The 14,526-nt window shown below is 45.3% G+C and overlaps 1 protein-coding gene across 1 annotated transcript in view; it reads left to right on the top strand.

The window, feature by feature from the left end:
• The window catches only part of LOC138746449 (UNC93-like protein MFSD11), a 42,263-nt gene that overhangs the window by 23,932 nt on the left and 3,805 nt on the right, over positions 1–14,526 (top strand). Inside the window, exons 7-12 of the mRNA XM_069904632.1 lie at positions 841–979; positions 4,379–4,428; positions 7,700–7,765; positions 9,345–9,470; positions 11,145–11,319; positions 12,358–12,493. Of these exons, the coding sequence (XP_069760733.1) occupies positions 841–979; positions 4,379–4,428; positions 7,700–7,765; positions 9,345–9,470; positions 11,145–11,319; positions 12,358–12,493 (692 nt within the window). The remainder of the gene's footprint in view (positions 1–840; positions 980–4,378; positions 4,429–7,699; positions 7,766–9,344; positions 9,471–11,144; positions 11,320–12,357; positions 12,494–14,526) is intronic.

The following is a 14,526-nucleotide window of genomic DNA, read 5'->3' on the forward strand; positions in this document are numbered from 1 at the left end:
ACTTTGAACAGACTCTTGGACAGGCACATGAATACAAAATAAACTGAGGGTTATGAGTAAAGTTGGGAAGGTTTATTTTGTTGAGTAGGTTTCTATTAGTCAGCACAATACCATGGGCTGAAAGGCCTGTACTGTGCTGCAATGTTCTTTTCTTTTCTTTTGGCTTGGCTTCGCGGACGAAGATTTATGGAGGGGGTAAATGTCCACGTCAGCTGCAGGCTCGTTTGTGGCTGACAAGTCCGATGCGGGACAGGCAGACACGGTTGCAGCGGTTGCAGGAGAAAATTGGTTGGTTGGGGTTGGGTGTTGGGTTTTTCCTCCTTTGTATATTCTATTAAACTGCATCTTCATGGCAGATTAATCGGGGTGAATTCAGTACCCCTACAGTCTTGTGACTTCTGACCGATTTGAACCCTGTTGTCCATCTGTGGCATAATTGGATAATCCAGTCAGAGCCTTCACTAGCTTGGGCGTTCAATGATATGAACGCAGCAATGACTTGCTGGCAGGTGAGCTCCAGTGGGTGAAGTTTGGGTCATGCTTTGGAGTCCAGACTCTAGAGCTCATCTTCAAAGAACCCAACCTGTAATCCAGGCTGGCATCCACATAACACCACTGAGGGGCCTTAAATAGAGGGATCCTGAGACAGATGAATATTTCTTCATTGTCCATTTATTCCTAAATCTGCTTTAACAATCTGGTCATTACCAAAGTACTGCCTGGTGGGATCTTACTGTGTCCGCAAGGCATATTGCTTTTTCGACATCACTTCATGTCAGTGGTTATAAAGCGTTCCAGGATGTTATTAGAGAAATGCGGTTTTTTGCTCTGTGTTATCAGATAACAACAGGTGGACCCTGTTTATTGTCCTGTCTGTGATCTCCCTCGCTGGCACAGCCATTTTGCTTACACTGAAGAACACCAGAAATGGGGACACCACCCATGAGATCATCGAGCCTTTGCTTCCTCCTCGGACACTGTAAGTTTGAAACAACTTCTATGTACAAGATACATCACAGGAGTTTGAATAAATTGAAAAATTACCTTGGCCACAGATAAAGAGTCAAGGTCTTTTTCCAAGGGTAGGAGAATTTCAAACTGTAGAACATACATTTCCATTGAGAGGGAAAGATTTAAAGGGGACCCAACGTGTACCTTTTTCATGCAGAAGATGGTGCGGATATGGAACAAACTGTGAGAGGAAGTGATAGAAGTGGAGACATTTATAAAGTCCAAAGGTTATTTAGACAGGTACATGGCTACAAGTTTAGAGGGATTTGGGCTTAACACAGGCAAAGGGAATTAACTTGTTCTGCAAAGGCAAAATGAGACAAAGGGCCTGTTTCTGTCCTGCTGAACTCTATGGCTCTGTCTTTTGGCGTCATGCCAAAAGATAGACAAGGAGGCTTGGAGGCTTTAAGAGAGATTTATGAAGTCTGATATCTTGATTATCTTTGGAGATGCTGAAGAGGCAAATTTGAAATGTAGTGAAACCCTGATCATCTGGTTACACAAAATGTTGATGGTGCTGGATTGGGGGTTCTGAACTATTGGATGTTATGCTCAACACACCTTTAATTCACCTTTTTTTTTTAGATGTTGGTATTATAATATCAATGTTCTCTCCCAACTCAACCTCCCGAGCATTGAGGCCTTGGTCACACTCAATCAGCTATGTTAGGGAGGTCATGTCATTCACATGCCTGATACTAGATTCTCAAAACAGACAGTCAAGACATGGGAGGAAATTACCAGACACATAGAGAAAAAAATTCCAGAATGTGACCAAGAGTATCTTGAAGAAATGGAGCATCCCCACTAACTCTTGGGAATCCCTGGACCATTCAAAGTGGAGGAGTGTGATGTTGAGAACTTTGAATCCATGCATTGGATGTGTTAGTGGTAGAAAGAGTACCCCATCTCTCAACTAGCTTCCCACCCTCTCTCTTGGGTACCTCCTGCCCCATCAGTGGAGTGATCTGGTTCCCACATCAGCCTCATTGGCCACCTTGGAACCCACAAACCCAGAATAGAAGTGAATCATCCTTGATCCTGAGGGTCTACCAAAGTAAAAAAAAGCAGATGAAGAGTGAATAGATGATGAAGTGTGTTTGAAAGGCTGGCATTGAAGTTATCAGTTCCTGTCTGAGCAGCAATGTGGATACATTCCAGTTCACTTATTGTAGCAACAGTCTACAGATGCCATCTCATTGGCTCTTCACTTAGCCCTGAAACACCTAGACAATAAAGATGCATTCATCAGGATGCTCTTTATCTACTACATTTCCACATTTAACACCATCATCTCCTCAAAAGTGATCAGCAAACTCCAAGACCTAGGACTCAACACCCTTCTGTGTAATTTCCTCACCTCCAGACCACAATCAGTGAGGATTGGTAAGAACATCTCCATCAGTACTGGAGTACCAAAAGGGCTGTGTTCTTTGCCCCCTGCTCTACTCTCTTTATACCTATAAATGTGTGGCTCAGTTTGACAATAACACCATCTACCAATTTGCTGACGATACCACGGTCATATAAAGAAAGGCGATGAGTAAGCAGACAGGAAGGAGATTGAAAACTTGGCTGAATGGTGCACCAACAACAACTTTGCACTGAATAAAACCAAAACCAAGGAGCTGTTTGTTGACTTCAGGAAGGGAAAACCAGAGGTACCATCCAGTGATCATTGGAGGATCAGAGGTGGAGAGGGTGAGCAAATTTAAGTTCTTGGGATTCACTAACTTGGAGGATCTTTCCTGGGCCCAACACATCAATGGCATCATGAATAAAGCGCATCAGCACCTCTACTTCCTCAGGGGTTTGTGGAGGGTTGGTGTGACATCAGAAACCCTGGCAATTTTCTACAGAGGCCTTCATCACTGTCTGGTATTGGGACACTAATACCCCTGAGCGTAAAGCCCTCCAAAAGGTTATGGACACGGCCCAGGACATCACAGGCAAAACCCTCCCTTCTATTGAGTACATCTACAGAGAACACTGTGAGTGGAGAGCAGGAACAATCATCAAAGACCCTCACCACCCAACACAAGCTCTGTTCTCACTGCTGCCATCAGGAAAGAGGTATAGGTGCCACAAGACTCCCATCACCAGGTTCAGGAACAGCTGCTACCCCTCCACTATCAGACTCCTCAATGACAAACTCAGTCAGAGACTCATTTAAGGATTCTTACTTGTGCACTTTATTGATTTTCTTTTTGTTCTCTCGGTATTGCACAGGCAGTTTGTTACATTCGTTACCTGTTTACAGTTCTTTATTTGTTTACATGTGTGCATTGAGTACAGTTTTATTCACACTACCAATAAGTGGTAATTCCATCTCGCCCGCAGGAAAAGGAATCTCAGGGTTGTATGTGATGTCATGTATGTCCTCTGACAATCAATCTGAAATGTAACCAAAAACAATTTGCTGAAGGAACTCAGTAGATTATGCAGCATCAGTGGGAGAAAATGAATGGTCACTGTTCTGCGTCCGAATCCTTCAAGTCTGAGAGGGGAGAGGGGAAATCGTGAGTACAATGAGGACTAGGTGGGAGGGTTTGGACAAGGGCCAGTAAGTGAGATTGGTGAACCAACGAAGGGTGAAGGATGACAGGCAAATGGGGTGGTGAAGGCAGTTGCCAACCAAAGGCAGAGAGATAAGAGAAAAAAGGGAGCTTGTGGTGGAAGGTGAGTGGATTTGTGTGGAGATCAAGGGTACCAGTGCAGGAACCTAAAAAAGTAAAGGTGATGGAAGATATAAGGGAGAGGTGAAAGACAGATTGGGCCAAATGAAACCGACATATTTGATTTGTAGGAAATGAGAGGTGTCAGAAATTATTCAGGGTGAGCATGAGTTCTGCCAAGCAGACAAGAGTGTTGGTAGAGGTAAACTGATTAGAATATTGTTTCAGGAAAAAGAACTTCCTGATGAGGAATGGAGGTGTTCAGAGACAAGACAGACATGGTTAGAATAAGATGGTAGGGGCCAGGGTATCGGAAGTTATCAAAATGATGGAGGGTATGCAAGGTATCTTGGATGTAGATGGGATGGAACAAGACAAGGGGAGAGAAGATGTAGTCAAGGTATGAGCAGATAAGCTTGAGGGAGGGGGGAGGTCAAGAGCAGATGGAGACGATAGCTCGACCAGAACAGTCCTGTTGGGTAAGAGATAAAGTCAGGAAGTGCGAGGTGGGGCCGTTATCAGTGTGGAAGCTGTGGGGGAGAATCTGCTGATGCAATGAAATCTGTGATCAGATCTTGTGAACTGCAAAGTGCTTTGTAGCAATCCAAAGTATTGAAAGGAGCTTTTGTCTTTTTTTTCTGAGGCCATCACAGTTTTTAAAATCAACCTGTTTTATCTGCATGTTGTCCTAGGTTTAAAGAGAAAGTGTCCTCAACCCTGAATCAGATCACTACAGAGTTCAGTAAGTACCCTTAATGCTCATGAGACTGAGGTCACTGAATTTGGTTACTTCTGAGAAGGAAACAAGGGATTTTAAGTTGTGGTGATTTGATTTTGGTGTCATACTGTGATTTAGAGGCTGTGTACGTGGGTTTGGAATGAGGTGAATGATGGGGGAGGAGTCATGACCAACGAATGTAGGACTACAAGTATGGACTCAGAGGTGTGAGAAATTAAAGATAATGGGAATTGAGGATCAGTGGGTTTGGTGATGAGGTGATTGGTGTGGGAGGAGAGTGTGTGGACTGGGAGGTGTCATGACTGACGGATGTAGGGCTACAAGTATGGACTCGGAGGTGTGAGAAATTAAAGATAATGGGAATTGAGGATGAGTGGGTTTGGTGATGAGGTGACTGGTGGAGGCGGAGAGTGTGTGGACTGGGAGGTGTCATGACTGACGGATGTAGGGCTACAAGTATGGACTCGGAGGTGTTAGAAATTAAGGATAATGATTCTGTAGCTGGATCAAGAAATTGTGTTTTGAAATCCTTCTGTAAGAATGTGAGAATTTGAATTTAGTTAGGGATAGTAAACAAAATCAAAGTGATCAAGCAGTTTGTGTTAAATCTTCTCTGGTTCACTGGTTTCCTTTGAGGAAAGAAACCTGCTGTCCTTATCTGCTTAACGACTGTCTTCTAACTCCACAGGTTTGTTTGTAGATGCAATTAGACACATCAAACGTGGCCTACTGGAGGCACGCAATACATTTGAGTCAAGCCAGCAATATCTGTGTCCTGCAGCCTGCATTCAGCTCTCAATATTCTTAAACTGCCCTCCAATCACACGTAGCTCCTTTAAGTAGATAGATTTGGTGGAGGTGTGAGTCAAAGAAGGCTTGTTGAGGATCATCAAAATGAGCGCGAAGATCACTGAGGTCTCCCTTCCCTCCACTGATGACATTTACTGGGAGCATTGCTTAAATAGGGCTCATTGAGGACCCTTTCCATCTAGCACCCAGTATCTGACCCACTACCAGCAAAGAGGGGGTACAGGAGCATCCACATCAGGATTGCCAAGCTGGGAAATAGCTACTTCCCACAGGAAACTCAGGGAACACACCCAGTAATTTAGCTTGTATAATGTGCTTCCCTTGTAGTAGAATTTGAAATTGGGAAGAGTGAGTCCTCCACTAACCTTACAGTTTTACAATAATGCTTTTTGGACCCTTGGAGATTTCCCGTTCCAGATAAAGGAGGAAATTATTTTATCCAGCAAGGTGAAAAAATAGTTTGGAAGAAATAAGTAAAGGAATCTTGGGTTTGTGAGGTGAAGGTCATGTTTGATTAATCTTGTGGAAGGTTGATGAGGGTAGAGCAGTAGATGTAGTCTACATGGATTTCAGTAAGGCCTTCGATAAGGTTCCACATGGAAGGTTGGTGAGGAAGGTTCAGGCACTAGGGATTAATGTTAAGATAGTCAGATGGGTTGAACGGTGGCTAGAATGTCAGAGAGTCATGGTGGACAACTGTTTGTCAGGATGGAGGCCGGTGACGAGCGGTGTGCCTCAGGGATTGGTGTTGAGTCCCTTGTTGTTTGTCATTTACATTAATAATTTGGATGATGGAGTGGTAAATTGGGTTAGTAAATAGGGGGAGTTGTGGATAGTGAAGATGGTTCTCAGGGACTGCAGAAGGATTTTGACTGCTGAGAAGAGTGGGCTGAAAGGTGGCAGATGGAGTGTGAAATGCTTCATTTTGAGAAGAATAATCATAAAAGCACAGATGCAGTGAAGGGGAGGCATTGAAGAATGCAGAGGAACAGAGAGATCTTGGAATAATGGTTCATCGTACTTTTGAGGTGGGTTCCCATGTAGATAGGGTGGTGAAGAAGGCTTTTGTTATACTGGCCTTTATAAATCACAGCATAGAATAGAGGAGTTGGGAGGTGATGTTGAAACTGTTCAAGGTGTCAGTGAGGCCAAGTTTGGAATATTATGTGCAGTTCTGGACCCCAAATTATAGGAAGGATATCAATAAGGTAGAGAGGGTGCAGAGAAGATTTACTAAAATGTTGCCTGGAATACAGTATCTTCTTTGGCTTGGCTTCGCGGACGAAGATTTATGGAGGGGGTAAAAAGTCCACGTCAGCTGCAGGCTTGTTTGTGGCTGACAAGTCCGATGCGGGACAGGCAGACACGATTGCAGCGGTTGCAGGGGAAAATTGGTTGGTTGGGGTTGGGTGTTGGGTTTTTCCTCCTTTGCCTTTTGTCAGTGAGGTGGGCTCTGCGGTCTTCTTCAAAGGAGGTTGCTGCCCGCCAAACTGTGAGGCGCCAAGATGAACGGTTTGAGGCGTTATCAGCCCACTAGCGGTGGTCAATGTGGCAGGTACCAAGAGATTTCTTTAGGCAGTCCTTGTACCTTTTCTTTGGTGCACCTCTGTCACGGTGGCCAGTGGAGAGCTCGCCGTATAACACGATCTTGGGAAGGCGATGGTCCTCCATTCTGGAGACATGACCCATCCAGCGCAGCTGGATCTTCAGCAGCGTGGACTCGATGCTGTCGACCTCTGCCATCTCGAGTACTTCGACGTTAGGGATGTAAGCGCTCCAATGGATGTTGAGGATGGAGCGGAGACAACGCTGGTGGAAGCGTTCTAGGAGCCGTAGGTGGTGCCGGTAGAGGACCCATGATTCGGAGCCGAACAGGAGTGTGGGTATGACAACGGCTCTGTATACGCTTATCTTTGTGAGGTTTTTCAGTTGGTTGTTTTTCCAGACTCTTTTGTGTAGAATACAAAGAAAGACTGAGTCGACTGGGTTTTTATTCATTGGAGTGTAGAAGGTTGAGGGGGGATTTGATAGAGATATTTAAAATTATGAGAGGGAGAGACAGAGTAGGTGAGATTGGCAGCGCTGCCATTTTTTCTCATGTTCTTGTCTTGTTGACAAACTAACTTATTGAAAACTTTCTGAATATTGAAATACACCAGAAAATCCACGGGTCCCTCTTTATTTATTCAATTGTCAGAGAACTCCAATACATGAGTCAAATATAATTTTCCTGTCATAAATCCATGTTCAATTTTGTTATTCTTTTCTTGACAGCAAACTCTGGGTGTGATGCAGTGTGTCATTCTCATGTGCAATGGAGAATGTTAGTGGGGGGGGTGGGGGGATGATTCTGGTGTAGGTGAAGTGACACATCTATTGTTAAATGCTCCCTGCACTCACGGTGAACAGATGAAGTATCAGGCAAGAAACTTTTCTCACTATGTTCAATCCTTTTCTCCCCCAGGGTCAATGTTGAGGCTAATTCATACAAAGAATATGTTGTTGCTGAGTGTGACAATAGGGTACAGTGGTGAGTGTGTTTATTCAATTTTTAAATTTACATTTTTAAATTTAGACATACAGCATGGTAACAGGCCATTTCGACCCACAAGCCCATGCTGTCCAATTTGCACCCAATTAACTCCTGCTATGTTTTGAATGGTGGGAGGAAACTGGAGCCCCCGGGGAAATCCCATGCAGACGTGGGAAGAACATACAAACTCCTTACAGACAGCGCAGGATTCGAACCCAAATCCTGATAGCTGGCACTGCAACAGCATTACACTCACCGCTATGCTAACCTGCCTCCCCTATGCTAACCACGCCCTTGCACTAACCATGCCATCCCTACCCTAATCGTGCCGTCCCTTCACGAATTGTGCCACCTCTCCACTAACTGTGCCCTTTATATGTGGCAAAGAGTTCAAATGCTTTCATATGGGGTTGGGGTGGGAGAGGGGCACTGTGGCATAACTAGTGGAGTTGCTGCCATGCAGCTCTGTGGCCCAGCTTCAATCCCATGGAGAGAACTTTGCTGCTGTCTGTGTGGACTTTCTACATTCTCACTGTGGCTGCATGGGTTTCCTCCTTGCTCTGGTTTCCTTTCTGGGTGGCATGGTTAACCTAACGCTTAGCGTAACACTGTTATAACGTCAGCGACCCTGGTTCAAATCTGTTGATATCTGTAAGTAGTTTGTAGCTCTCTCCATAACCTGCGTGGGTTTCCTCTGGGTTTTTCCGGTTTCCTCCCAGCCTTTAAAAATGTACAGGGTCTGTGGATTAATTGGTGTATTTGCACAGCACGGGCTTGTGGGCTAGAAGGGACTGTTACCGTGTTGGACGTCTAAAAAAACCTAAATATAGGCAGATTGCTAGACTAATGGCCACTGTAAATTGCCCTGAGTATGTAGGTGAGGGATAGTATCTCAGGGAAAAGGTGGGAGAAATGATGGGAATGTGGGGAGAATAAATGAAGGATTAATGTCAGATTCGTGTAAACATGTGTGTGACAGTTAGTTTGCTTTCATTTGGGCCAAAGGGCTCGTTTTCATGCTGTGTAATTCTGTTTGATAATTAGTTTGTATTTGCACACGTGTTTGTGAGTTTCGGATTAAGCATCTGTAGTCTGGTACCTTAGTGAGTTTGTGATTTAAGCAGCTGTACAACGGTAATGAACAGCTGAGTGGACAGAGGTGAGTGTATATTGGAATAAGCAGGGGTGGACACATGGCCCCTGATTTAACACTTAATCTTCCAAAGCTCGTGTCTTTAGCAGCTCTTTCACGTCATACTTGCATCTCAGCTTCTCAGTTTGAGTCTGGGTAATGCAGAAAATGTGAGATGATGCTTGATCACATTTCATTTCACAAGCTGATTAAATTGAAATGATCAAACTGCCGAAACAACTTTATCTGAGGAATGGAAATGGTTCAAGAAGGCAGCTAGCCATCACCTCAAGATCAATAATAGTTGGGCAATAAATACTTGCCTTGCTGTCTGTAACTACATTCCACAAAATGTAAATAAAATGCGTATTTTCTGCCTTGGGACTTTTTGTTGGGACAGTCAGTACTTAACTCTGGTTCTGGGAGTTGCTATTGTTGTTCCAGGATTGATGTTAACCTTCTACAGCGGCGTGTATGGGACATGTATTGGCGCTACCAGAGAGTTTGGGATTGTGGCCAAGGGCCTCATTGGACTTTCTGGGATATTTACTGGTATTGGAGAGATTCTCGGTAAGTGTGAAAATGTCTGTGGTGCGCAGTATAAATCTGCACCGACTGCTGATAGGAAGCCTCCTGAGGCACATCTCCTGCCCAAGCACTCTTGCATTTGGAAGGGGAAGGTAATGGCCAGACTTTTTGGAGCCTAGTTAGAACTGGCCACTCTTCGAAAACATGACGACCAAGAGGGCCTTGGAACTCCCAAGAGTCCCAATTTTGCTCCTGATTTACAAATACTGAATTGCTGCCTTGCTCCTCCCATTCCTCTGTTCCCCAATGGAATGGGTTTACACATTATTTACTACTGGATTTTTTTTCTTCTGTATTACAGTCAATTTGTTTCCATTTCTCTCATTTGTATGTACTCTGATGATAAATCTGAATCTGAGGGACTGAATATCTTCCACAGCCAGAGCTGGAGCCTGGAGGGGTGGGGGGGGGGGGGTGTGGTGGTGGGGATTACTGGATGATCAACAGTGGTTCCCTGCTCAACTTTTAATTCTCTGACACACAAGCAGCAGACACCAGGCTGGTTCATTGGTCACTGTAAATTGGCCCACCCCCCGTGTTGGTGGATGGCAGGAGAATAAAGTGGGGGGGGGGGGGGGAGAAGGTGATTAATGCTCTCTGCTCAGCATGGATGTGATAGGATGAATGGCCTGATTCCATGCATTATACCCATGACTCGATTCCATGAAATGCATCAACTTTTGCCTGCTGTAAAGGCAAACAAAGAGTCATCGTGAACATTGTGCAGCGCCTCCAATAATAAGAGAAAGAGAAGCAAAGGAGAACCCCGACAGAGACACAGAGTGCCCTCCAGCATTCCCGCAGCCTCTGCAGCCCCACAGGCTCCTGTTCAGGCAACCCGAGCTCCAGATCCAAATCTCTGACTTGATCAGGAACCCTTCAGCGCCCGAGGCTCTTCAGGGGACTTTCTTGCCCTCAGCACCCTCTCAAATATTGGTTCCGATACCTGGTTCCCATGAGGCAATCTCCAGCAGTCCACAGCCTTTGTGGTTCCTTTGACCGCAAGTCACCAACGGTTTGCAGCCTGAGGGGATCCTTCAGCCACTGAACCTCTCGCTGGTGTGCTGCTCACCTTCCTGTAGGGCCATCTCCCAGGCATCTCCTTCCAAGGGGCGGGCGGTGGGGGGAGTGAGTTGTTATTCCTCTGTTCCTTGTGCCCTGTGCTGGTCCACTACTCCCCAAAAGTCTGCAACCCTTTGTGGTCTGCTGCCCATCTCAGGCACCACCAACTTGGGCACTGATCTCCATAGTTACAGGATGTTAAAAATAACACCATTGGCTCCTGTGACTGTTTAAATCAAGTTTTCAAGACTCATAAACATTGGGTGGATTGAGGGGGCCTTTATTTGGCCAGGGTTTGTATTTCTGAGATGGGCAGGACAAGGCACTCACAGTAAAATTCCAGAAACCACCTCCCTTACCACACCATCATCAGCTGGAAAGGAATATGCTTTATAGAAGTTGATGTCCTGTTGATATTTGAAGGGCTGTTTTGGTGCTGGTGCCAGAGGGATGTCGACCTGTGACTATCCCACAGCTCAGTTCATTCAATGGGAGGTCTTTATGCTGGTGTGGAGTCACTGGCAGTGGGTGACCAGGGGCACAAGGGACAGCCTTGAGTCAGTTCATCAGTGACCATGTCTCTCTCCTTTGTAGGAGGTGCGATTTTCGGGCTGCTGTGCTTCAATAATCAGTTCCGACGCACCTCTGCCGTCTTACTTGGAGTCATTTCTCATCTCTTGGGATTCTATATGATCTTCCTCACGGTCCCAGACGATGCTCCAATTGCAAGCACCAACAATAGTCACTACAAGCCATACCTGACTCCCAGGTAAGTCACCTTTCTGAGCACACAAGGATGGGAACATCCCTTGGGCTGTTCTTTCCCAGATCTTCCTCTCAACTCCATACACTTTGCCCAGATTCCTGCAACACTGACCAGGAGAACATCAATGTTGTGGCTGGAGCTCCAGCTTCCTAGGTTCAATCCTGATTTGCTGTCTGTGTGGAGTTTACATGTTCTCCCTGTGATTGAGTGTGCTTCTCCCTAGGTGCTGCAGTTGCCTCACCCATCCCAAAGATATGCTGTTTGGTAGTTGGTTAGAGTGGCACAGTTGGTGAGCGGTTAGCACAACACTGTTACAGCGCCAGTGATCTGGACCGGGGTTCAAATCCGGCCCTGTCTGTAAGGAGTTTGTACGTTTTCCCCATGTCTGTGTGGGTTTTCCCCGGGGGCTTCAATTTCCTACTCGAAACATACCGGGGATTATGTCAACTGGGTGTAATTGAGCGGCACAGGGTTGCGGGCCAGAAGGGCCTGTTACTATGCTGTATGTCTAAATTTACATTTAGAGTAAATTGCCCCTTGTCATAGAATCTGAGGGCACATAGTGAGATGGGGGAAGGGCGAGGGACCATATTACAAGGGCAACAGCATTTTCTAGGATCCAAAAAGGCCTCTTTATAACACATAGGGAAATCTGGACTGGGGTGTAAAGTGGTGTAAGGACCAGGCAAGCAGAGGTTGCAACAGGTGGAGTTGTAGGGAACTAAACTAATATATTGTACAAGATGATCACAAATCCCTCTGTAATGTTTTAAAAAATAATATCTTTCAGAAAAGGAAATCTGCAGTTACCACGGAGTCTGGGTATGTATCTGACCTGTTGTGAACTGTATGTGAGCACAAACCATTTGATGAGACCAACACAGTAGGTCAAGGAGAAAACTCCACAGGGCAATAAAAACTAAGGGATGGTTGGCAACAGTGAGGTGCTAGAAATACTCAGCAGATCAGGCAGTGACCATGGAGAGGGGAATCGAATTCATGCTTCATCTGTAAAGGTGGTAACAGCTGTTGTTTTCACAGCCCTGCCATAGTGCTAGTGAGCAGCTTCCTGCTGGGCCTGGGTGACAGTTGCTTCAACACCCAGCTGTACAGCATCATCGGCATCCTGTACCCTGAGGAGAGTGGTCCTGCTTTTGGCAGCTTCAAATTTATACAGGTACAGTGAGTGTTGATATCTCCTCTGGGAGTCTATAGTTAATTGTGCTTATGCTTATTAGAATCATAGAACATTACAGCACAGTACAGGCCCTTTGGCTTTCAATGTTCTATATTCCTAGCAAAAAAAAAATCCCTTCCTACCTTGTAACCCTCTGTTTTTCTTTCAACCATATGCCTGCCTAAGAGTCTCTTAATGTCCCTAATGTTTCAGCTTCATCACCACCCCTGGCAAGGCATTCCAGACACCTACCATTTTCCATGTAAAAAAACTTACCCCTGATGTCTCCCCTAACTCGCCTCCCTTTGTACAGATGTCCTCTTGTGTTTGCTATTCCTGTCTTGGGAAAGAAGTGCTGGCTTATCTATGCTTCTCAGAATCTTGTAGACTTTTCTCATCCTTCTTTTCTCCAGAGAGAAAAATCCTAGCTCTGCTAACCTTGCCTCATAAGACTTGTTTTCCAATCCAGGCAACATCCTGGTAAATCTTCTTTACACTCTCTCCATAGCTCCCATAATGAGGTGACCAGAACTGAGCACAACACTCTATGTGTGGTCCCACCAGATATTTGTAGATATGCAACATGACCTCTCTGCTCTTGAACTCAATCCCCCGACTCATGAAGCCCAGCATCGTATTGGGCTTCTGAACAATCCTATTAACCTGTAAGGCATCCTTGAGGGATGTATGGATTGGACTCCAAGGTCCCTCTGTTCATCCACACTCTTAAGAATCCATCCATTAACCGTGTTCTTGGCCTTCAGGTTTGACCTTCCAAAATACATCACCTCACGCTTAGCTGGATTGACCCATCTGCCACTTTTCCGCCCAACTCTGCATCCTGTCTATATCCTTTTGTGACCTACGACCATCTTCAGCACCATCCACAATTCCTCCAACCTTTGTGCCATTCATAAACTTACTGACCCATCCTTCAGCTTCTTTATTGAGGTCATTTATAAAAAATCACAAAGAGCAGGGGTTCCAGAAGAGATTCCTGCAGACCTCCACTAGTCACTGACCTCCAGGCTGAATACTTTCCTTCCACTACTACTCTCTACTTTCTACATGCAAGCCAACTTTTTATCCACACAGCCAAGGTCCCATGGATCCTATGCCTCATGACTTTCTGAATGAGTCTCTCATGGAGGACCTTGTCAAATGCCTTGTGAAAATCTACCACCCTCTCATCATCAATTTCTTTTCTTACCTCCTCAAAAAACTCAATTAGACTCATGAGGCATGACCTGCCCCTCTCAAAGCTATCCCTGAGAAGACTGTACTTCTCCAAATTCTAATTAATCCTGTCCTTAAGAATTCTCTCCAATAGTTTGCTCATTTATGGATGATGCTAAGTCCACAACTCAGCAGTGATTCAGATTTGCATTGAGGTGTGTTTTTCATTCTTGTTGTGGTTTGATACCAATAGCACTGAACTGGGATATATTATCACTGTGAGCTATGATACATTTACAAGTGTAATACACAAAAGTGCTGGAGACACTTAGCAGGCCATGCATATCGATAGAAACATTTCGGGCCTGAGCCCTTCGTCAAGGTATGAGCCAAAAGTATAAAAGATGGGGAGAAGAGAGGAGGGATGAAGGGGCAGGAGGAGGAGGATCAGGTAACAGGTAAGAGGAGATAGGAGGGAGGAGGGAGGAGGTTAGAAGAGAAAAAAAGCTGAGGTGATGGGGGAGGGGGTAGATCTCTGAATGGAGAGGGAAGGGAAGGGAAGTGGGTGGGGAGCTTGAGGTAAGTAGACAGAGAGATAGGGAAAGAGAGAGAGTTGGGGGAGGGGTTTCACAGAAACTAGAGAAGTTGATGTTAATGCTGTCTGGTTGGAGAGTGCCAGATGGAATATTAGGTGGTTTTCTTCCAATTTGCTGGTAGCCTCAATTTGGCAGTGCATGTCTGTGACGCACTGTGGTAGCAGCAAGCAGACACAAAACACTAAAGACTGTACTACAGGCTTTATTCTGCTAAAAGTCTGTACACACCAGTTTCAGCTGTGGTGGCTCCAAGTGACTGGC

The sequence above is a fragment of the Narcine bancroftii genome, chromosome 12 (genome assembly GCF_036971445.1).
Source record: "Narcine bancroftii isolate sNarBan1 chromosome 12, sNarBan1.hap1, whole genome shotgun sequence".
In the NCBI taxonomy this organism is placed as follows: domain Eukaryota; kingdom Metazoa; phylum Chordata; class Chondrichthyes; order Torpediniformes; family Narcinidae; genus Narcine; species Narcine bancroftii.